Source organism: Drosophila elegans, unplaced genomic scaffold, assembly GCF_018152505.1.
Source record: "Drosophila elegans isolate 14027-0461.03 unplaced genomic scaffold, ASM1815250v1 contig_257, whole genome shotgun sequence".
NCBI classification, from domain to species: Eukaryota; Metazoa; Arthropoda; class Insecta; order Diptera; family Drosophilidae; genus Drosophila; species Drosophila elegans.
In genome coordinates, this window is record NW_024545631.1 from 851,608 (window position 1) to 874,503 (window position 22,896).

Sequence of the window (22,896 nt, forward strand, 5' to 3'; positions counted from 1 at the left end):
TGCAATAGAAAGACAACTTTTGGGAAAGTTGTGCAAATCTCCATTTGAGTTAGTTCGCCCAAGCTTTGCAACTTTGCTGTTTTTCAATCGAAAAAATAAATACAAAAAATTATAACTTTGCTGTTTTTCAATTTTTTTTTTAGTTCTTCGACATACAGTAATGGTTAAATATTTCAGAGTTAAGGTTTAAATTTCATCAAAATCAGACGACTATATCATATATATACAAATACAAAAAAATTATAACTTTGCTGTTTTTCAATTTTTTTTCGACATGTAGTAATAATTAAATATTTCAGAGTTACGTACTAATTTTCATCAAAATCGGACGACTATATCATATAGCTCCTATAAAAATAATAAAAATATATAAAATAACTATCTAATAATTGACCTGCAAATCATCATAGCTTCAATGTTTTTAGACATATACGCAAGTAAATCATAATTTTAATGTTTTAAAAAATATTTTATTCTTGCAATAGCTGCAAGGGCATGTATATGAACTTCGGCTTGCCGAAGTTTGCTTCCTTTCTTGTTTTTGTTTTATTTTGTTTATAGCCCCAACATAAACAAAAACTAAAAGTTGTTGCTTAAATAATATTCTTGTTGGAAAACTACGCCTGGGAGGATATATAGAATAGAGTTATAACATCACCAAATCTGAGTGGTATGACCAATTGCTGAAAAGAGCGTCTATCGACAATCGATATTATTTTGAGTGCTTAGGCCAGCTCTAGGAAGAAGCTCCTCGTTTTTAAGTTTGAAGTTAAGTGTGAAAATGAGTGCGGAAGACAAAAAGCTGAAGGAATTTCTGAAGGAAAACGAATGTAAAGACATTTGTGAATACCTTAAAGGTAAGTAATACAAGCCGATCCTAATAAAAAGTTAATTTAATAAAAGTGCGCGTCGGAGTTTTGTCTTATGTACTATTTATTTATATACTTAAAAGAACGTGTTTGCGCGACCGGATTATGGAACCTAGCCTAATGCACCTGCAATCCTAAAAAAATAAATAATAAATAAAATAAAGACGCTTAGAGAATAGTAAGAAAACCAACTTAAAAGTGATCATACATACAAAACGTAAAAAAAAGAGCGGTACGTACGTACATAGCTTGTATAGAAAAGTTTCAACATATTTTTTTCCTGGAACAAGCTACGTACCGCTCTTTTATTTATGTACGTTTTATGGGTACAATCACTTTTAAGTTGGTTTTCTTACTATTTAAACATGCATTCCTACGTGTTCTGTACGTATTTATGTTCGTTTGTATATACACATTTTTTTAAAAGATCTGCAAATTATTCTTGGTTGCTCGAGCACGTGAACTAATTATGTGCACACATAGTATTTTACACATACATATACATGTATACATACGTATACGTATACATACGTATGATAAAAAAATGAAATGTTTTATTTTAATACGTTACTCAGATATTGGCAAACTTCATATTAAATCATAATATTAAATACAATACATATTAAATAGCATGACATAATATATTCATATTTAAACTAATCAGGTTTTAGTTATTTTAAATATGGAAATATTGATTTCAATATGTGAACATTTTATTTTAATATAAGCCATATTAAACTTAAATATCAACCCTTTTAAATCCACAATTTTTCACACTAACTTAATTATAAACATGTTAAGTCATGCAATTTAATATTCTTTGTATTTAATATTTAATTTAAATATTTTGATATTAAATGTGTCAATTTAATATTCACATATTTAGATTCAATATTTCGTTTTTTACCAGTGTACAATTTATGAGTAAGCAAATGCGTTTTTAATAAATAAAATTATTAAATTATAATTAAATTATATAATTATAAGCAATTTCAAAATTAATTTTAAATTTGTAGATGCTCAAATAAGATATAGTGATTTAAAATATATCATAACGGAAGAAAATTTAAGGGAAGCTGTGCCTCCGTTGGGACCCCGACTGAGGTTTCGGGAGAAGATGTTATCATGGATGAAGGCAGAGGTAAGTTATTTCTTCAGCTAAAACTTTAATAAAATAATTTCATTTCATTTCATGGTCCATTTGCCTCTGCAATTAAGAAGTGCGGTCCACTCAAGTATTTATGGAATATGCGTTTTGTATATTTATTCGTATATTTATTACCTTTCCAATACATGTATATACTGTTACCAATTCAAAGTCGTATATAAGGCTAAAATATGTTTAATATCTAAAACATATCAACAATACAATACAAATTGTAGTCCCTTTTTCCAGTTAGTTATAAGAAAACAATAAATTTAACAAATAAAACGTAAAGTTAATACAAAAATTTTAAATGCCAAAAAGCCAAAGTTTTTGCGAGTTTAATTTAATAAATAACGCACCATATATTTCCTTAATTCAAGGAATAGCAGTGCTTTTCTTAATAACTTTTTATGTTTAGAAATGGATTTTATGCTCTTAAATAAAGCAAAATTTTTTCTTATTATGAGAACCAATAGTGCTCATGCTAAGAGTTTTATTTATTTAAATTGGGATAGTATCTTTCTTGATTTGAGATTAAAATATTATTTTTTAAAGAGTTCGTAATGTTTAAAATATGAATTTATTGTTCTTTATTTAAGCCGCATGTATTCTTAACCCAAATAATGATCTTTCTTGATTAAAGAATTTTTAATTCTTGATGCGAGTATAATTCGTATTTCAATAAAGTGCACGTTATACTTGATTTAAAAAGAATTAAAACTTAATTTAAGCAGAAGTCAATATTAATTTAAGTACTATTTACTATTAATTATCGACCAAAAATTTCTTAAATAAAGAATTATAGTTTAAGAATGAAACGTTCTTAAAAACAGAATTTATGATAAAATTAAGAACTTTCCTAACTTAACTCACTTTCATGAGCGTTTATACTTAAAATAAGAACAAAACTCTTGTTTTTTTCTGAGTGTATATGAACTTCGTCTTACCGAAGTTTGCTTTTTCTTCATCTTTTAATAACCAAACGAAGTTTTATATAACAGGAAGCCATCTGGTGGCGAAACGGAGCTCGCCGGGTTTGCTAGTTTTTTCTATTTTTTTAAGCAATTTGAAGTAAAATAATTAAATTAATTAATTAATAATTTAAAAAAATCCTCGTGATAACCTGTTGACTTTCACATAAATCAGTTCAAGTTTTCAAAAGATTCGGTTCAGTAGATTTTGTGTTTTGTTGTTCACGAACTTCAAAGAAGACGTTTTCAAAAAAATCGATTTAAATACGTGAACAATCTAGTAGCACGGCCGGTCGTTTGAAACGCTGTAACAACGTTAGTTTTATTTGGATTGACTTGACTTTTTAAAGGATATTCTCAACATATTGATTCAGGAAAAAAAAAATTAAAAACCATACCACTTGTTAACGTGTGTATGTACATATATCTCATTTGTTTCGCCGCCTCTACTTTTCCGAATGGATGTTCCGAAATGGTTCTAGCCGCTTGAATGGATAGATATATTCATTTTTAGATTATTCCTCTAAAAATTAGGTTTTCTGTTTTACCTGCGCTTAGAGTTTTTGAATGATGCCTTGGTCCTTTAGTTGTTCATGTCAGACTTTCATGAGTTCTTCCTTCAGAATGATATTCTCGTTTTAACATAGTTTCAAAAGATTTTGGGGACCCAAGTTAATTACGAGATGTGTGATATGTTTTATTTGTTTGGTTTGCTTTTACTGTTATTTTATTAATGCTATCTAGCTGTTTGTCATTTCTAATAATTACCGCAAATATATTACTCAAAATTCAAATTCGCGAAAGTAGTTGGTCACAAACAGTTAGAAGACTCGTAGACAAGTTTATAAGGGTTCAATTCTCAGTCTACGCATGTGCTTTTTTATAAAAATATTTCGGAGGTAAGCTGCTTTCATTTTATATTAAATAATAATATTACAATTCATTGTTAACTGTGTTTATAAACAAACAATTATAGCACTACAAGTTAACTCAAAAGATCGAAGGGAAGGGCAACGGTCGTTTCCAAATAAATGTGCAAAATTCAAATAAGTTTGACAAGTGCATTAGCCTTACCGCCAATTGTTCTGCATATCATGAAAGCCTTTTTTTCACTGAAAAGTCTCCCATAAGTGTCTGATATATAGGGCCTATCACATTTTTGACGCTTTGTGTTTGTTAATGGTTTATTTCTATTGAGTTTTCTATTTATTTTTAGGTGAAGATTTGGTTCCAAAATCACAGATACAAATGTAAACGGCAAGCAAAAGAGAAGGCAATGGCTGAGCAAAATCAACATAATCAGGTAAAAAAAATGTTTTGTTTTGTTTTTATACCCTTGCAGAGGGTATATTAATTTAAGTCAGAAGTTTGCAACGCAGTAAAGGCGACATTTCCGACCCTATAAAGTATATAAATTCTTTATCAGCATCACTAGGAGCGTCGATCCAGCCATGTCCGTCTGTCCGCCCGTCTCTCCGCCCGTCTGTCCGTCCGTCCGTCTGTTCTACGCAAACTTGTCTCTCAGTCTTAAAGCTATCTGCATGAAACTCTTCCAAAAGATGTCTTTTTATTGCAGGTAGTATATGAGTCGGCACGAGCTGGATCGGGCGACTATACCATATAGCTCCCATAGGAACAATCGCAAATAAAAATGAAAAAAAAATCGCATTAGAACTATCAAAATACTAATAACAAATATTTAAAAACCGTTTAGACATAGTAATGGTTTAATAAATCAGAATTACGTTTTTAATTTTATTACCATCAGAAATCGATATTATATAACTACCATAGGAATAGTAATAATTTAAAAATATACGCTAATAAATCGATATTTAGATGCTGTAAAGAATATCTAATTTTTCTAATATCTGCTAAGATATATAAACTTCGGATTGCCGAAGCTTTCTTCTTGTCTTGTTTGAATTAAGATTCACTAAGCAGAGTTTTATGTGACATAAAAAGTATTGAAACAACATAAATGTTGAGTTTTGTATTCATAACTTTTTTTTGTTAGCTGTGACTAAATATTCCTACCTTAATCTTGAAAGAACATAGGGCTACCACTCTTGCAATTGAGTTCCTAAGTCTTAAAACTTTATACTTTGGCAATTAAAAAAAGAAATTGTATACCTGTTACTCGTAGATTAAAGAGTTTTGTGCATTCGTAGAAAAGTATGTAACAGGTAGAAGAAGGCGTTTTTGGACCAGGATCAATAGCCGAGTCTATCTAGCCATGTCCGTTTTTCTGTCCGTCTGTATGAACGTCGAGACCTCGGAAACTATAAAAGCTAATGATTTGGGGCTTGCAGATTCTAGTAGTTCATTTCAAAACTGCTCCACGCCCCCTCTAACACCCTCAAATCGTGAAAGTGTGTACTTTCACTCTGCCGCTGCTCAGCCACTGATCGGCCGCTGTTCTGCCGCTGCTAGCAGATGAGGGTGAGAGAGAGAGAGACAATTACAGAACTGTTAGCGGGGATTGGGGGTGCTGCCCGCTCTTAGCTTCTACTGTTGTGCATGCAATTAGACAGATGGCGCCACCTAAACATCGATTGTTTTGTAGGGAAAATACTTAGTTTGGAATATTTTTGACTGAGTCACGGGTATCTTCCCTAGTCGGCATATTTATTTTGACGAAACCTCTTTTTGACTATTAAACTTACCATTACTAGAAATCGTCAAATAACGTTGCGAAAATTAAGCGCAAAACAAAGAATATATTTTAAGCCATGTGCAAGCCAAATTTTATTTCCTTTACTTTTTGCATTCTCTTTGTGCTGATAAGAATGCATGCAGACGACAGCTTTTTGCGTGGCAGCATTTTTATGGAAATATTTTCACACTTTTAAGCACGCGAGAATCAAACAACTTCAGTGTTTAACTTTGATCAATATTAAACGTTGTTCTTAAAGTAGAAAGTTATTAAAAATTAGTAAATAACAATGGCTAAAATAGCTGAGCTAAATTTGCTCTTCAATGGTAGCAAAGTTTAACCCTGGAATGGCTGTCAAAGACATTGCCAATGAGTTAAATGTGTCACGTCAAGTTGTGCACTACCAAATTAAATAGTTTAAAAAGCATAATGACATCCGTAACCTAAAAAGATCCGGTGCCAAGCGCAATACAGTGAAGACCGAGTCCCAATATGCAGCAGATCATTTTACTTTGACAGCTAAGACCCCAAGTAGTAAGCGCACAGTACGTCGACGCTTAAAAGAATGTGATTTTTAGACTTATAAAGCCAAGGACGTTCCATATATAACAAAAGCAATCAAGCTAAAAGTCTTTTTTCGCATAAGCCAAAGGAGCTACGGAGAAGCGTTCTATGGGAAGATAAAAGCTCCTTTGAGTATAATTCATCAAAAAATACATTTTTGTACGATTGCCAATGGTACAAAGGCAAACAAGTAAAAGTAAAAATGTGTTCTGGGGACGTAAGGCGAATAATGGACTGGGTGGCTTCATTCCTGTCACTGTCACTGTCGATAAACCAACGACAATATTTGTCGGTTCTAATTGATAATGCCTTTACTTCTGGAGACAGACAACATTTTTGAAGGATGTTGTTACCACATTGGACTGGCCACCTCAAAGTCTAGATTAAAATATAATTGAAACGCCTGCAAAAATTTATTGAAACCAAAGAAAATTACATAATTTACTAAATTCTTTTTTTTTTTCTTTACTTTTCTTAAGTTTAAACTTCGTTACTTATATTAAAAGATATTTGTCAAAACATTTATGCCACCACATAGAAATAAAAAAAAATTAATTTAGCTTATATTTTTCAAGTTCTTATGACACAACATTTCGTCATTATTTTTATGTTTGTAAATGAAATTATTAAGTTATATTAAACCATTTAAAAGTTACATAACAACATGCACCATTTGTTTTTCGATAAAATAATTATGCCGACTAGTGTAATAGTCGGGAAACTCGACTATAGCAACCCCTCCAAGACAGCTAAGATCGGCAAAAAAAATTCGGAGCCCGAACAATCCGGAGCGGAGGGTGCGCAGCCAGGGGCTTACAAAAGTAATAATTTGTATGCTACAGGTGAACCAGTGGACCCACTTAACACTTGTACCTTTTACCACGACAAGGGAATACTTTGTCCGGAGTACCGGCCCAAGTTGGTTCTGCAGAAACTTAGCCTGCACCTCCAAAACACTTTCTGTGGTTCCACTGAAAAAAAATATTAGTTTCTCGACTTTCCCCTACTCAAACATCTTCTGATGTGCTGTTTTATATAAAAGTGAAGGTGGAACAACTCAACTTGTCTTACGGTAGGGACATTTAATCTTTCAGAACCCTTTTTCTTTCAAGATTACTCTTCGAAACGAAGTCTTTGAAGTCATATGCTCTGGCAACTGTTGACTGCAAAATATAACGGTAAAAGAGTTCAAGGCTAAGATAGAAGTGAAGCGGCCCTTGGGAGTTAGACTTCGCAGTCGAGGCCTGAGCAGTGTGTCATCTTCCTCTTCAGATCTCTCAAAAAACTAACTTTTATTCGCCAGGGCCAGGTGGAATTCCTGTCTGCGTGCTTAGCTATTGGGCGGAAGCTCTGTGCAAACCCCTTCTTACATGGTTACCCTTATCACTTGAAACCTTCCAATTTCCACATGTTTGAAAAGAGTCATTTGTATTTCCTCTTCACAAAAATTATAGTAAGCTGAATGTCAAGAATTATAGAGGTATATCTCAGTTGTCGGCTATTCCAAGGATTTATGAAAATATTATAGCTCCACTTTTGAAGTATCTTTGTAAATCAGTTATTTCTCAGTGTCAACACGGATTTATGAAACGGAGATTAACCACCACTAGCCTTTTGCAGTTCACTTCATTTGTGATAAGAACTTCAAAAGCAATCTTCAAAAATTTCATTCATACTGACTTTACAAAAGCATTTGACTTTCTAAATCTCCTACTTTTGGTTCGGAAACTCTAGGGTTTCCAGTCTATCAACTTAGATGGACCTAAAGTTATCTGAGTGACAGGACTCAAAGAATCGACTTTTTAAATTCAACTTCTAAGTTTCTCCGTGCTACCTTCGGCGTCCCACAAGGGAGCCTTCTCGGTCTGCTACCTTTTACTTTATTTATTAACGACCTCCCCTTGGTTAAAAATCATTTTCGCGTACTTATGTACGATGATGTTAAATTTTGCCTGCAGTATAACAAAGATTTACAATCCGATCTGAATCTCATTCAAAACTCGTGTCGGGATATCTTACTAAATTTGAACAGCTCAAAGTGTAGGTGATGAATTTTAAAAGTGTTTTTACGGCGCCTCAACTGAGATGCAAATCTTATATTTCCTTCTTAATTTATTTATTTATTGATTTATAGTTAACAATGAATTGCTAACTTACACATATATGCTAAAAATATATATAACTTAAAACTAACTAAATATTATATGATTCAAGAAAAGCATAAATGTTAGCTGATATCCGATCAATAGAATTTTCGAAAGATATTGCAGGGTATACTGCATTATAATTGGAACAAAGCACCCGAAAGGGCTCATGAAGGGCAAAGTTGGATCTACAAATTAGCAAGTGAATAAGTCGAAAAGTACGAGTAAATCTTGAGGGAACTGCGATGTTAATATAGCTTAAGAGGAGGCCAGAATTCACCTCACCTGTGAGAAGCTTATGCAAAAAAATTACTCCGCTGCACATTCTACGATGTTTTAAAGACTTTAGATCAATTAACATTAACCTTGAAGAGTAAGGTGGCAAACGCCTCACCGGGTCCCAATTCAGTTGTCGGAGAGCAAATAATAAAAATTGCTTTTGGACTGACTCGATTAATTTTTGTTGATCAATGTATTGAGGGCTCCAAACACATGAGCAGTATTCCAAAATGGGGCGAACCATGGAAATGTAAAGAGTCTTTGTTGTATACGGGTCGTCAAACTCCTTGGCCCAACGTTTTATGAAGGCTAAAACACCCTTAGCCTTGCCAATGATGACAGAAATATGGTTTTTGAAACATAACTTTCTATCAAATAGGACACCAAGATCAGTTACTTGCGCAATACGTTCTAAAGTAGAGTTTCCAAGATGGTAAGAGTGTATGTGGGCTGTAGTCCGGTAAAAGGTCATACATTTGCATTTAGTGTGATTAAGAAGCAACAAATTGTTGGAACACCATAATTGTAATTGATCAATGTCCGACTGTAGGCGAAGGTATGACATTTGGTCAGAGAATGATAGGCAAATTTTTACATCATCCGCATACATTAGAGTAGAGGCAAATGACACTACTTTTGGAAGATCATTAATAAAAAGAACGAAAAGTAGTGGCCCCAGATGACTTCCTTGGGGGACACCAGAAAAAGCATTTACGACGGAGGAAAGTTGATTATTGAAGAGAACGCGTTGAGTTCTGTTTGAAAGATAGGCAGAAATCCAGTTAAGTAAATTAGGTGGAAAACCAAGAAGAGATAGTTTATGAAGTAGAAGGCTATGACTTACTGAATCAAATGCCTTGCTGAAGTCAGTAAAAATAACGTCAGTTTGGCATTTATTTAGGAAACTACGGTGGATGAGAGTAGAAAATTCGAGAAGATTAGTAGTGGTCGACCGTTGTTTTACAAAGCCATGCTGTGCGGGAGAGATGATGGAGGCACACATATGTTGAAGTTGACAAGTGACCAGCTGTTCAAAAAGCTTAGGTATGGCAGAAAGTTTGGCTATACCACGATAATTTTCGACATCGGACCTTGAGCCTTTTTTATGAATTGGAATAATAAAAGATTCATTCCAAATTCTCGGGAACTCTGAAGATAATAAAGATAAGTTAAATAGAAAAGTGATTGGCCAAGACAGAGCTTCGGCACAGTTTCTTAGAACACAGCTAGGGATGTTATCAGGGCCCGCGGAATAGGACGTTTCCAGCGACAGAAGTGCTTTAAGAACATCGCTAACTTCAAATCGAGGAACAAAAATATTATTGATGCAGGGCAGATCATATGAGTAGGGAGTGGAAAATGCATAGGATTGAAGAGAGTAGGTTGACTGAAAAAAGTTTGCAAAAAGATTAGAAATGTCTAAAGATGATGATTCAGTTCGGTTGTGTAAATACATAGTTGAAGGATACGCATTTGAATTTCTTTTGGAGTTTACAAAGCAGTAAAAACTTTTCGGATCATTACGAATGTTATCTCTACATTGAGCGATGTAGCATTCATAACAAAGTTTAGAGGCATTAAAGAACAGCACGCGGCTCGTGACATAATTGGAAAAATCCACTGCAGAATTGGATTTTAAGTATTTTTTATACAACCTCGATTTTTTATTTTTGAACCATGGGGGCTTAGAAGAGTCACTTACCGATACCTCGGGAACGAAAAGATTTAATGAGGACTGCAATGTCAAATTAAAGGATGACACTGCAGTTTCTATGTCATTACATGATTTTAAGAAGGACCAATCGATAGCACTCAGATGCTGGTGTAAACCAACAAAATTGGCATTGCGGAAACATTTTACGCGTAAGGCCGCCTTAGTCTGAATTTCTGCAACGATCTCAACATTCAACAACAGGGTTGGATGATAGGGGTCTTCAGGCAGAGAAAAGGGAGGGCTTCTGAGGACATTAGCTAGAGTGTCGTTATTAACAAATATTAAGTCGAGAAGTATATCCAAATGGTTCTTTACAAAGTTTATCTGGCCCAGAGACAAGTCCGTCAGGCCGTCGATAAAGTCATGCTGGCTTTCGGCAAAAAGGAGATTGGAGTCCAGTGAAGAGATATGTTAAAATCTCCCATTATAATCAGGCGGTCCTCATTTATGTACAGAAATAGCGTTGTCCGGGGCCTGCAGTTTCTCACACAGGAAGATCTTAACATCCTCGGCAGTGGCTTCGGGATTAAGTCTCGTCACGAATATTGATTTTCGAATAACCCCTCTCAGAGGAATTCCAGAGACATCAGAAGTCGCCTCGCAATTCCTTGGACGGTTACTTCTCGGAACACCTCTTAAAGGGACATTAGTGCATCTAGGAGCCGCAAGGCTTGGGCCAGGCATATCGTTGGAGAAGAAAACAGCACCAGATGTAGAAGCGGATGCAGGAGCAGAGTTTGTAGCAACAGGAACCAGATGTAGTCCATGAGAGGCCATGTTTTCTTCCGGTAGAACATTACCAAGTGATTCCGTAGCCAATGAGGCACGCGAGGGAACAGAAGAAGGTCCACAAGGAGTAGTGTGAGCCAGTGGCAGAGATGGTGTTAAGTAGTTCGGCGAAAGGTCCATATTATTAGCATTAGTTGGCGTCGAGATGGATTGTTACGGGAGCGGGGTAAGAAATAAAACCAGAAAGAAATAGATACCGTAACCAGAGACGGAAGACACTGTGAACTGCAGGTGGCGAAACACCGAAGTTGGTCAATACAGTAACCAGCAACGAATTGGTCAGAGTAAGCAATTCATACGAAAATGCAACTGACAATAGGTGTATGCAGCAATTAATATGAAACCTAGCAGAACCCAGAAGTGGGACAGTAAGCCCGAAAAGGGGAAATTCTGTACCTAAGTGGGAACACTTAGATGACCCGGAAGCAAAACCACCGGTATAAAAGAGCCCCACCTCAGGTTCAAAGGAGGAGTAAAAAAGATCATTGCGAATCGAGCAGTCGGAGTCCAAGATAAGTGCGCGGAACCGCGTTAGATCCACTGCTGGCAAAAACAGTAATCGCGGAGGACCTATCCGAGTGATCGAATTTAGAACCCGATAGAAATATAACTTATATATCATGGGATCTACAACCTCGAAAGCATCCGACAACACGGCAAACGTGGTGAACAACGTTGAAATTGTAGACCACAAGGAGGACATAACCAAAGTCTACAATGTTTTGTGCCTCATTACTGGACTCTTGATCTTTATGTTGATTCTGAGCTTCCTCCGGATCTACAAGCGATCTGTACAGAGACGTCGGGACCACGGACACGAGCTGGAGAAAATCATGGCTGTCGCCGCCAATTGGCCAGAAAGGAGCCAGCACTAACATATCAGCCCGTGCAAAGATAAAAACCACATCATTGTTATGATTATTTCAAATTTCGACAAAACAATAAACAATACCCATTCATGATAAACCAGCAATTAAATACAAGCAAAAGACCAAAGTTTTGATTTGTAATTGGAACCACCAGAAGAAACCTCAGCTAGAAGTGCTACCGTCAACCGTCGCGAGTGCCGTTTTCACTCTTCTCTTACCCGCAATTCGTAGCGCCGTAAAGCGAATAACCTTTTTCTCTGTTTGTGAAATGAGACCAACATCGCGCAATTGCCCAAGAAATGACAATTAACATAATTTTTTTATATAAATTAATCCAACACCTTATTAATAATGCTAAGAGAATTGCACTAATATAAATATATTTATGCATATGTGTATAATTAATTTTCCAAACCCAGAATACCACAATGAGAGCTCTCGTCGATGGAAATAAAAAGGGGTAAGTGAGTTGTGTTTGACTTACTGTCAAGCAAACTTTTATATATATATATATTTACACATATGCGTATATACCTAGATCTTTGTGCAATTTAAACATTTAGATATACATATATATAGTCTTCATACATTAAACGTCCTGTAAGATTCATATTATCATTTTTATAAATTAGCCCAAAAATATTATTCTTAAATATATATATTCATTCTTAATGTTTCATTTTTATACGTTAATACAAATATTACATACACTATATACAGAATATTTCTCAATTTAATTAATTTGGCACCCCAATTTACTCTTATATTTGTCAATTAAATGTGCACCTTTTTAAATAAAAAACCTTTTTAATAAATTGTAATATGAAGCAGAACTCAATAATGTCTTGGTAAACGTTCAAAAAAAAAGGGGGAGCTGGCGCAAATGGAAAAACTCGGGTTAAGAACAATGACATAACTTTCGACTGACAACATTGACACTAGGGGATCGCATTGCAGTGGCCGGCGGCGATCCATCGGCATACGGGACGTATGAAGGGGCAGGGTAAAACAGCCACACGCTGCCGATCGAAATTCGGTCAAGCGCTCGAACTAGCTACTTGAGAAGCTTGTGGGCAGCGACGACAAATGACAAAACGAACTGAACGATCTCTATATTTTTCCTAAGGCACGATAAATTTATTCTCGTTATGTAGGGGAGGGAGTGGTTTCCAAAGAACCCACCCCATCTGGCGAGCTTAGCCGGCAACCAGCGTGCCTACTCAGGACGCAACTCCCTCGGCCCAAGTCCTGTGGACTGGGCACTAATACACCGACGTAACAGAATTGGCGCCCAACGGAGGATTCTTCGCATCCTTAGAACTAGGACTTTTAACATCTGAAGATTTTTTGTTTTACGTATTAAAAGGTTACGATTTCAAAAATCGGAATACCGGATGTAGGGCATATCTGAAAAATTACATGCTATACATAATTTTCAATTTTTCCGAACAAAGATCAAAAATAGTTTGTGTCGACACCTAAAATTCCTCTCCGCGGGTATAGTTAATTTAATTGTTTTTTTGTACATATAAAGTCCCCAACTTCAGCGACAGTCTGAATTGAGAAGGCCTCTCAATCGGAACTTTGTCTCAGAATAGCCGTGCGACTTTGTGACTCTTTTTAATATCCAGTAAAATCATTTATCTTTGTTTTATTAATAGAAAAATTTAATGCGTTGTAACTAAAAATTTTATAGTCCTTATATAATATTATCAAATCACGTGCAAGACCGACATAGCATTTTTAGAGAATAAACTTAAATTTTTTTGGGATTTCTCTGGCCGACGCTATCCGCTTGAATCAGGCAAGGACCCGGTCGCTCGAGAGGTTCGAGTCCAGAGGAAACCGATTGACCAAGAGGGGGGAGGGGGCGAACAGACCAAATCCGTACAAACCGACGCTATCCGTTTGAACCAGGCAAGAACCAGGTCGCTCGAGAGGTTCGAGTCTGTACGGATTCCAACAATACAAGGGCGGGAGGACGGAATCTATCTCTCTGGCCGACGCTATCCGCTTGTACTAGGCATGAACCAGGTCGCTCGAGAGGTTCGAGTCCAGAGAGAGAGGAAACAGGTAGGCAATTTCTTTCGTCTGTCTCAAATAAAGCTCTAGTCGTCTGTCTGTGAGCGAGTCTACCTGTTTCCGACGACTGGGAGGGAGGGGGTTTCGGACAGTTCCTTCTACGGGGAATCAGCACTCCGGTGGAGGCTGTAGTCCTGGGAAGAGGTCAGAAGGACATGAATGGAACTGGTGTCTCCGGTGGAGACCAGTTGAATCCTATCATAAAATTCACTTATTTAGGGACCTTTTAATAACTTCTTGGGGGCTTAATTTCGGACGGTTTCTTGACCCATAAACAACTTCCAATGCCAGCGAACCCGATTTAAAAATTTCTGTATTCTCTTCATAATACAATTGTCAAATAAAACTGCTGTTGTATGCAAAAACAATCAAGCAGCGTAAAAAAGTGAACGAAAACACATTTGTCCAGTTTTTTTGAGTCGCGTCTTGGCTCAAGTGTCTTTGTCGTCGTCATTCAAGTTGGTAATTTGAAGATTTACCTCAATTATTTTTAATTTTTATATTTTTCTGATTTAACAAAAAAAAGTGTGGCAGGCGTGTGCCACTGTCAAAGTTGGTTATTGTTTATTTATTATTTAATTACTTCGGCACGAGCCAAAACCTTGAAATAAGAAGATAGGTCAGTAAATGGCAGGGAAGAGGAAAAAGGTAACGTTGACAATACCGCCTACTAGGACTGCAAGGGCTTCAACCTTAGCCGCAAGACAGGCCTGGAGAGCCAGACAAACCGTGACAACTAGCGATCAACAGGCACAGGAACAGTCGGTCAGCTTTGGCAGCAAGCTAGATAATTTAGGAAGCCTGGCAGATTATCACAGTTCCACCATGGAGGAGTCGACAGGAGCTGTAGGGGGTGAAAACTACTACTTAGGACCACCACAAGGAAGGTCCAGCGTGCTACCCAATACAGGAGCACGGTCACGACAGTCGGAATCAGAAAGCAGGCTGGAGCGAATGATGTCTGCGTTGATCATGCAAGGCAACGAGTTGAGGGCTACAGTCGCAACCCAGATTACGGAATTAAACACCCAGATAATTAATCTGCAAACAAAAGTGGCAGAAATGAGTGAATCACAATCAGGTAATTCACAAACAACCGGAGACACGCCTGCACAAAGCAGCACTTCTCGGCCGGCACCGTCGAGCCGCGGTGAGCGTCAACTTAACACCGAAACAGGAGTTTCGGGGTCGGCACCGCCGCCAGAACTTAATTCCATGGACCAACATAATCAGAATGACTCTGGCAGACGAAACTGCAACAGTGCATGGGAGATATCGGGAGCTGAGCACCGACCAACAGAGAACCGGAACGTTAGATTGGACAAGTGGAATCTTAAATTTGATGGGACCAGCCGAGGGATGTCAATAGAAAGTTTCCTCTTCCGAGTAGATCGCATGAAAGCACTGTATGGGTATACAGATGAACAGGTATTCCGAGAATTTCACTGTTTACTCACTGGCTCCGCCAGCAAATGGTATTGGCAAATGCTTGAAGACAAAGCGGACGACCATTATTTTGGGTACCACTCGTTAACCCGAGCGATGACCAGAGCCTTTTCGACATCGGAGAACGACTATGTCACCATAAAAGAGTTGATGGAACGACGGCAGGGATATAACGAGAGTTTGGAGGATTATGTTTCTGCGATGCACAATCTGCAGTTTAAACTAAGAAATAAGATTCCAGAATCCAACCTGGTGGAGATATTGAAGGAGAACCTTAATTCGCAGATGGGAGCCTTTTTGTTGGCGTCAAGCATATCGACATTAGCCGAGTTTAAGAGGGAAGGAATACGGGTCGAAAAATGGTTGAAGGACAAGAGGTCGCGCCCGCGGCACGTTAACGAAATCATAAATGAATCGGAAGAAGGATATGAAGCCGATGACTACCAGGTGGAGGCTTTTCAGAGCAACCGACCACCGAAGGGAGCTGGAATGGTAAAGCCAGCAAGAGGAAATCCATTTCGTCAAAACTTGGACAAGAAAACCTTGGAGTCAATGGGAACGGAACCCGAGGGGAATGCACGTCCCCGTTTCATACATACCTTTGCTACACGTGCAATAAGCCGGCGGACTTTTATCGCCACCGTAAAAGTGTAGACGGAACAGGGTGCCAAGCCCGGTTCCATGCAACGCAGTGTCATTATTGTGGTAAAAACGACTCTTATCACTCTACTCACTCTTCTTTTTACGGAAAAGTCTGGTCGGAGAGCCGGGGAAGGCCGGTCAGAAAAACGACACCCCGAGACAATAAAAGAGGCGACCTCAAGCCCCGCACAGATATCGTCTCATAAGACATGGTATCAGCGTAAGGCAGAGTACGAGGAGGCTCGCGCCCGTATCTTTAATACGGCACAAGAGAAAGAAGACGAAAAGAGTAACCGGAACAATAAGAAACTTCGACACCTGCACCAGACCCTGGAGACTGCACGGGAACTTAAAAGAAAATTAGTTGCGTCTATCATCAGCCTGAAAAATGACAACCGTCTTTTTGCCAAGACAAAAGTAGACGGCGAAGAAATTGTAGCCTTATTGGATACAGGGGCAAGTGCCAACTGCATTGGCAAAGGAGCGGAGCTGTTTTTACAGCGGAGGCAGCATAAGATGCAAAGATTAACCAGACAAAACGTACAAACGGCCAGTGGGGGAAAAACTCAAGTTACAGGCATGATCACTCTGCCGGTAGAATGGGAAGGCGAAACAAAAGAATTGGAATTTTTAATAGTGCCCGCCCTACAACAACGCTTTTATTTCGGAATAGAATTTTGGGAGGAATTTAAGTTGCCTTTACCGGGGAAACGCCTATTAGAGGTTGCGGAGTTAGATACAGTAGCGCCCGAAGAAGAGAATCCCGAACGCCCCGAAACTGCATACACCCCACACAAACTTACCGAACAACAGGAAAGCACCCTTAAAAAAGGTAGTCAACACCTTCCCATCCTGTACGGATATGGGCTTAGGGAAAACCGAGTTAGAAGAACATGTCATAGAGGTTACCCAGGAGAATTTACCTATCAAGCAGAGGCATTATCCCATCTCTCCAGCAAAACAGAAACTGGTATTTGCCGAACTCGACCGAATGATAAAATTAGGGGTAATAGAGGAAAGTAACAGTAGTTGGAGTTCTCCTGTGACCCTAGTACAAAAGGGCCCCAAAAATCGCCTTTGCCTAGACGCCCGCAAAGTTAATGCCCGGATATCTCAGTCGGTAGAGCATGAAACTCCTAAATCCCAGGGTATGGGTCGAGGCCACACGTTAGGGCAATAACGGACTAATTACAATCGCTCCTCGTAGTTTTTTTTGCGAGTGCATTCCATGCTGAATCAGCATCGACGACCCTCGAGCGTGTTACGGGAGCGGGGTAAGAAATAAAACCAGAAAGAAATAGATACCGTAACCAGAGACGGAAGACACTGTGAACTGCAGGTGGCGAAACACCGAAGTTGGTCAATACAGTAACCAGCAACGAATTGGTCAGAGTAAGCAATTCATACGAAAATGCAACTGACAATAGGTGTATGCAGCAATTAATATGAAACCTAGCAGAACCCAGAAGTGGGACAGTAAGCCCGAAAAAGGGGAAATTCTGTACCTAAGTGGGAACACTTAGATGACCCGGAAGCAAAACCACCGGTATAAAAGAGCCCCACCTCAGGTTCAAAGGAGGAGTAAAAAAGATCATTGCGAATCGAGCAGTCGGAGTCCAAGATAAGTGCGCGGAACCGCGTTAGGTCCACTGCTGGCAAAAACAGTAATCGCGGAGGACCTATCCGAGTGATCGAATTTAGAACCCGATAGAAATATAACTTATATATCATGGGATCTACAACCTCGAAAGCATCCGACAACACGGCAAACGTGGTGAACAACGTTGAAATTGTAGACCACAAGGAGGACATAACCAAAGTCTACAATGTTTTGTGCCTCATTACTGGACTCTTGATCTTTATGTTGATTCTGAGCTTCCTCCGGATCTACAAGCGATCTGTACAGAGACGTCGGGACCACGGACACGAGCTGGAGAAAATCATGGCTGTCGCCGCCAATTGGCCAGAAAGGAGCCAGCACTAACATATCAGCCCGTGCAAAGATAAAAACCACATCATTGTTATGATTATTTCAAATTTCGACAAAACAATAAACAATACCCATTCATGATAAACCAGCAATTAAATACAAGCAAAAGACCAAAGTTTTGATTTGTAATTGGAACCACCAGAAGAAACCTCAGCTAGAAGTGCTACCGTCAACCGTCGCGAGTGCCGTTTTCACTCTTCTCTTACCCGCAATTCGTAGCGCCGTAAAGCGAATAACCTTTTTCTCTGTTTGTGAAATGAGACCAACATCGCGCAATTGCCCAAGAAATGACAATTAACATAATTTTTTTTATATAAATTAATCCAACACCTTATTAATAATGCTAAGAGAATTGCACTAATATAAATATATTTATGCATATGTGTATAATTAATTTTCCAAACCCAGAATACCACAATGAGAGCTCTCGTCGATGGAAATAAAAGGGGTAAGTGAGTTGTGTTTGACTTACTGTCAAGCAAACTTTTTATATATATATATATTTACACATATGCGTATATACCTAGATCTTTGTGCAATTTAAACATTTAGATATACATATATATAGTCTTCATACATTAAACGTCCTGTAAGATTCATATTATCATTTTTATAAATTAGCCCAAAAATATTATTCTTAAATATATATATTCATTCTTAATGTTTCATTTTTATACGTTAATACAAATATTACATACACTATATACAGAATATTTCTCAATTTAATTAATTTGGCACCCCAATTTACTCTTATATTTGTCAATTAAATGTGCACCTTTTTAAATAAAAAACCTTTTTAATAAATTGTAATATGAAGCAGAACTCAATAATGTCTTGGTAAACGTTCAAAAAAGGGGGGGAGCTGGCGCAAATGGAAAAACTCGGGTTAAGAACAATGACATAACTTTCGACTGACAACATTGACACTAGGGGATCGCATTGCAGTGGCCGGCGGCGATCCATCGGCATACGGGACGTATGAAGGGGCAGGGTAAAACAGCCACACGCTGCCGATCGAAATTCGGTCAAGCGCTCGAACTAGCTACTTGAGAAGCTTGTGGGCAGCGACGACAAATGACAAAACGAACTGAACGATCTCTATATTTTTCCTAAGGCACGATAAATTTATTCTCGTTATGTAGGGGAGGGAGTGGTTTCCAAAGAACCCACCCCATCTGGCGAGCTTAGCCGGCAACCAGCGTGCCTACTCAGGACGCAACTCCCTCGGCCCAAGTCCTGTGGACTGGGCACTAATACACCGACGTAACAGGATGGTAAAGAATGAACAGGAAGTTGAAGATTATTATTTGCGATTTTTCTATTCGGTGACTCGCTAAGAATCTTAAGTCCAAGAAACTGAGATTCCACTGCCAGGAATTTGTCATTCATAGCATTGAAGAGTTTACGAACTTCAGCAAATCCAGTCCTAGTTTGCCTCATGAACGTACGCATTTCATCCGTCATCTTGCGGCAAGACGTGCAGGACCAGGTAAAACCAAACTATTTATGTTTGTATGTACTTTTGTGGTATTATTTTGGTATATTTAAGTATTGATAATGAATTTTCTCGAATTGAAAAAATTTATTTTCATTAAAAATGTAACTCTTAACCTATAAATTCAACAGAATTTTCGAGGATTGAATAAAGTCAGTCAAATATGATTTTCAACTACGATTAATCGAGTTCTTTTCTGCCTTTCAAAAAAGTTGACTCATTAATCGAAATTCGAATTCTTATTTTCATTTCCAATCCCTCATAACCTACAAGGAGAACCAAGTAAAATCAACACCGATATGGTGGCCATTTTTCTCTACGTCTGGATGTCACGTGACTGGCTCTCGAGTAAGTCACGTGACTAGTATAGGTCATCATTTCCAACAAAGTTGGCAGTCTTATCCAATTCAAAGGATATAAAAACCAATCGGAGGTATCATTTTTAAATTGCTAAAAGAACCATCACCGTTATTTGATCTTTCATTTTAAATAGATATAACATCCAATTTTTTCTCACCCAATAAACCATTTTTCTGCGTGTATCTTTAGTGCTACTTGCAGATATTAACGAAGACAACAAGGGTCTAACAGTCAAAAAATACACTTTTTCGCATACAGTAAAATCCGTATAAAATCGGTATACCGACGGTTTGTTGATTTTAATAGCTTGTTAGACTCATAAACATTTTCCCACCTTCACCCTCACTCCTTCGGAACCAAATGACTTTCTTAAACTGTTTGTATGCACAAACTTTTATAAAAGCGACACCTTATGATTGCTATATCATTTAAAAATCCGGACTAGTCCTTACTGTTTCGAATACTGCGTCTATAAATAGTAGTTTCCTTGCGCACGCTTTCCGGTGTTCATTGTCAATACGTTGAAGGCCATCCACAGTGATATTATTTTATACATTTGGAAACTTCGGCAAGTCTTCTTATCGTAGCTGTATGATATCGTTATCCAAATTGCCAATCCTAAAAACGTTATTCTGGAGTTTTAACCCGTTACTTTATGTCGAAGTAACTACCCAATTTTTAAATGTTTGGAGAGGAAATTTTGGTTGCAGTCAATACTTTGCAACGCAGTGATGGGCTTTTTTTCGACTCCATAAGGTATATACATATGTATATATATAAATTATCATTAGACCTCTGATTAGGAAATTTGAACAATTTTTTTTTGTCTTTGGGTTGGTAGAATCTGCATCAAAAATAGAGTCAAGCACTTAATATGAAAAAATAATAAAATTCGCTGTATTTAAGAATTTGTTTACCTTGGATTATTCCCACCGAAAAAAATTATTCTTGAAACGACTCATATGTAATTTGATTGAAAAAGTTATAGTTTGGCTCGATCGTTCCTATGACAGCTACTGGATATAGCTGGCCGCTTCTAATAAAATTTTCCACAAATTTTAAAGGTGGTAAAAACGAATGTATATGTAAATATGTATGTGCAAAAATATGTAAAAATTATTTGACCTGATCGTTTATGCATGTTTTTGCTATTATTTACGTGGAACGCATCTATCCGCCGAAGAACGTGGGCGAATTCTAGATTAAACGAAGGTGGGGTTACCATAAGGCTTCCAAGGGGGAACCGGAAATAAGAGGAACCACGAAAGTGGATCACTAAAGGTTTGAATACTTTTGGATACTTAGGAAAGTCTCGCCAATGTTTTATTTCAAATCGCAAAAATCTATATTCAGTTGCTGGACAACAAATTTATCGATTTATCACGACCTTAACAAAGATAAATAGATTTTTCAACAGGACAACCCTCTAACCCATACAGAAAAATATCTGTACTGGATAGCCGGCGATAAGTTCAGACTTGAGTCCAATTGAGAACCTTTGAAGTATCCTTTCAGCCAGAAATACACTTGTAATAAATATTAAAATACAGTTAGGCAATTCTTTATTACTGACTCAAGAACTATAGTTAAAAAATTAACTTGACTTGAATTTGCACCTTCTGTATAGCAATATGCGGCTGTAAATAGAACATACTTATAATTAAACAATAAGGCTTTTAATTTGCAAGTACAAACACCATTAATTTGCTAATGGCTAAAAAATGAAACTTTACCTTTTGTCACAAGTGGTTCAATTTATTTGTCAATAAAATTAATTTGCATTTATTTTTCATAATATGCATGTTTGGCTTATATTCCGAGTATAGGTTTTATGTATATAAAAATCAATATAAAATATAAAAGAAGAATCTTAGTTTCATCACTCATAAACCGATTTGAGTTTTATGAAACCTCTTATAATTTATTTTTCTGAGTTCGAGGATGGTTAAAACCATAAATTTTCCTGTTTGCACTCCACCCACGCACACACCTACGCATTAACTCTAACTAGCGAACCAATCTTGACCAATCTTGACCAATCTTACCCAAATTTTTTTACATAAAACGCTTTTAAGGTCCGAAAATGTTCAGAACATGGTTCGTATTGCCTGTTGTCATAACCCCGCATCCACCCACGCATTAATCGTATTTTTCTGCTAAATGTGACTGATCGAAGAAGCAACAACTGTGAACAAAATTTTATTTCCTTCATAAAGAGAAAGTGCTTCTATAAATACATAGTTTATTTATTCATGCACCGTACGCCTTGTTAAACTGATCAATATATGCAAAAAAATACGATTTGGAAAGATTCACGTCAACAGCTTATATACTTCGCGAAATATGCTAAATACAAAAAATTTTAACCTATTTCACCCTATTGTTCCAATGGAAGCTATAGGATATAGACGTCCGATCGGAACGCGCTTTTACCCTGATCAAGGTATACATAAAAAAATACGATTTGGAAAGATGCATGTCAATAGCTTTTACACTGAGCGAAATATTATCAATTCATGCAAGTTATTTTTTTTTACGTCAAACGACAAGTGCTTTTACCCTGATCAAGGTATGCATAAAAATACGATTTGGAGAGATTCATGTCAATAGCTTAAAAACTGTGCGAAATGTGCTGAAAAACATAAAATTTTAACCGATTCCACCCCATTGTTCCTATGGGAGCTATAGGATATAGATGTCCGATCGGCAAAAAAATACGATTCGGAAAAATGTATGTCAATAGCTTTTACACTGAGCGAAATATTATCAATTCTTGCAAGTTATATCTGATTGTTTCTATGGGAGCTATAGGATATAGACATCCGATCGGCACGCGCTTTTATAGTGATCAAGGTATACATAAAAAAAATACGATTTGA

General features: G+C 37.2%; 1 protein-coding gene across 1 annotated transcript in view; it reads left to right on the forward strand.

Annotated features, from left to right (window-relative positions):
* Positions 1-4,611, forward strand: part of LOC108134620 (thyroid transcription factor 1) — an 88,824-nt gene extending 84,213 nt beyond the window's left edge. The window contains exons 7-8 of the mRNA XM_041708540.1: positions 4,204-4,290; positions 4,564-4,611. Coding sequence (XP_041564474.1) covers positions 4,204-4,290; positions 4,564-4,611 — 135 coding nt within the window. The remainder of the gene's footprint in view (positions 1-4,203; positions 4,291-4,563) is intronic.
* The last annotated feature ends 18,285 nt before the right edge of the window (positions 4,612-22,896 follow it).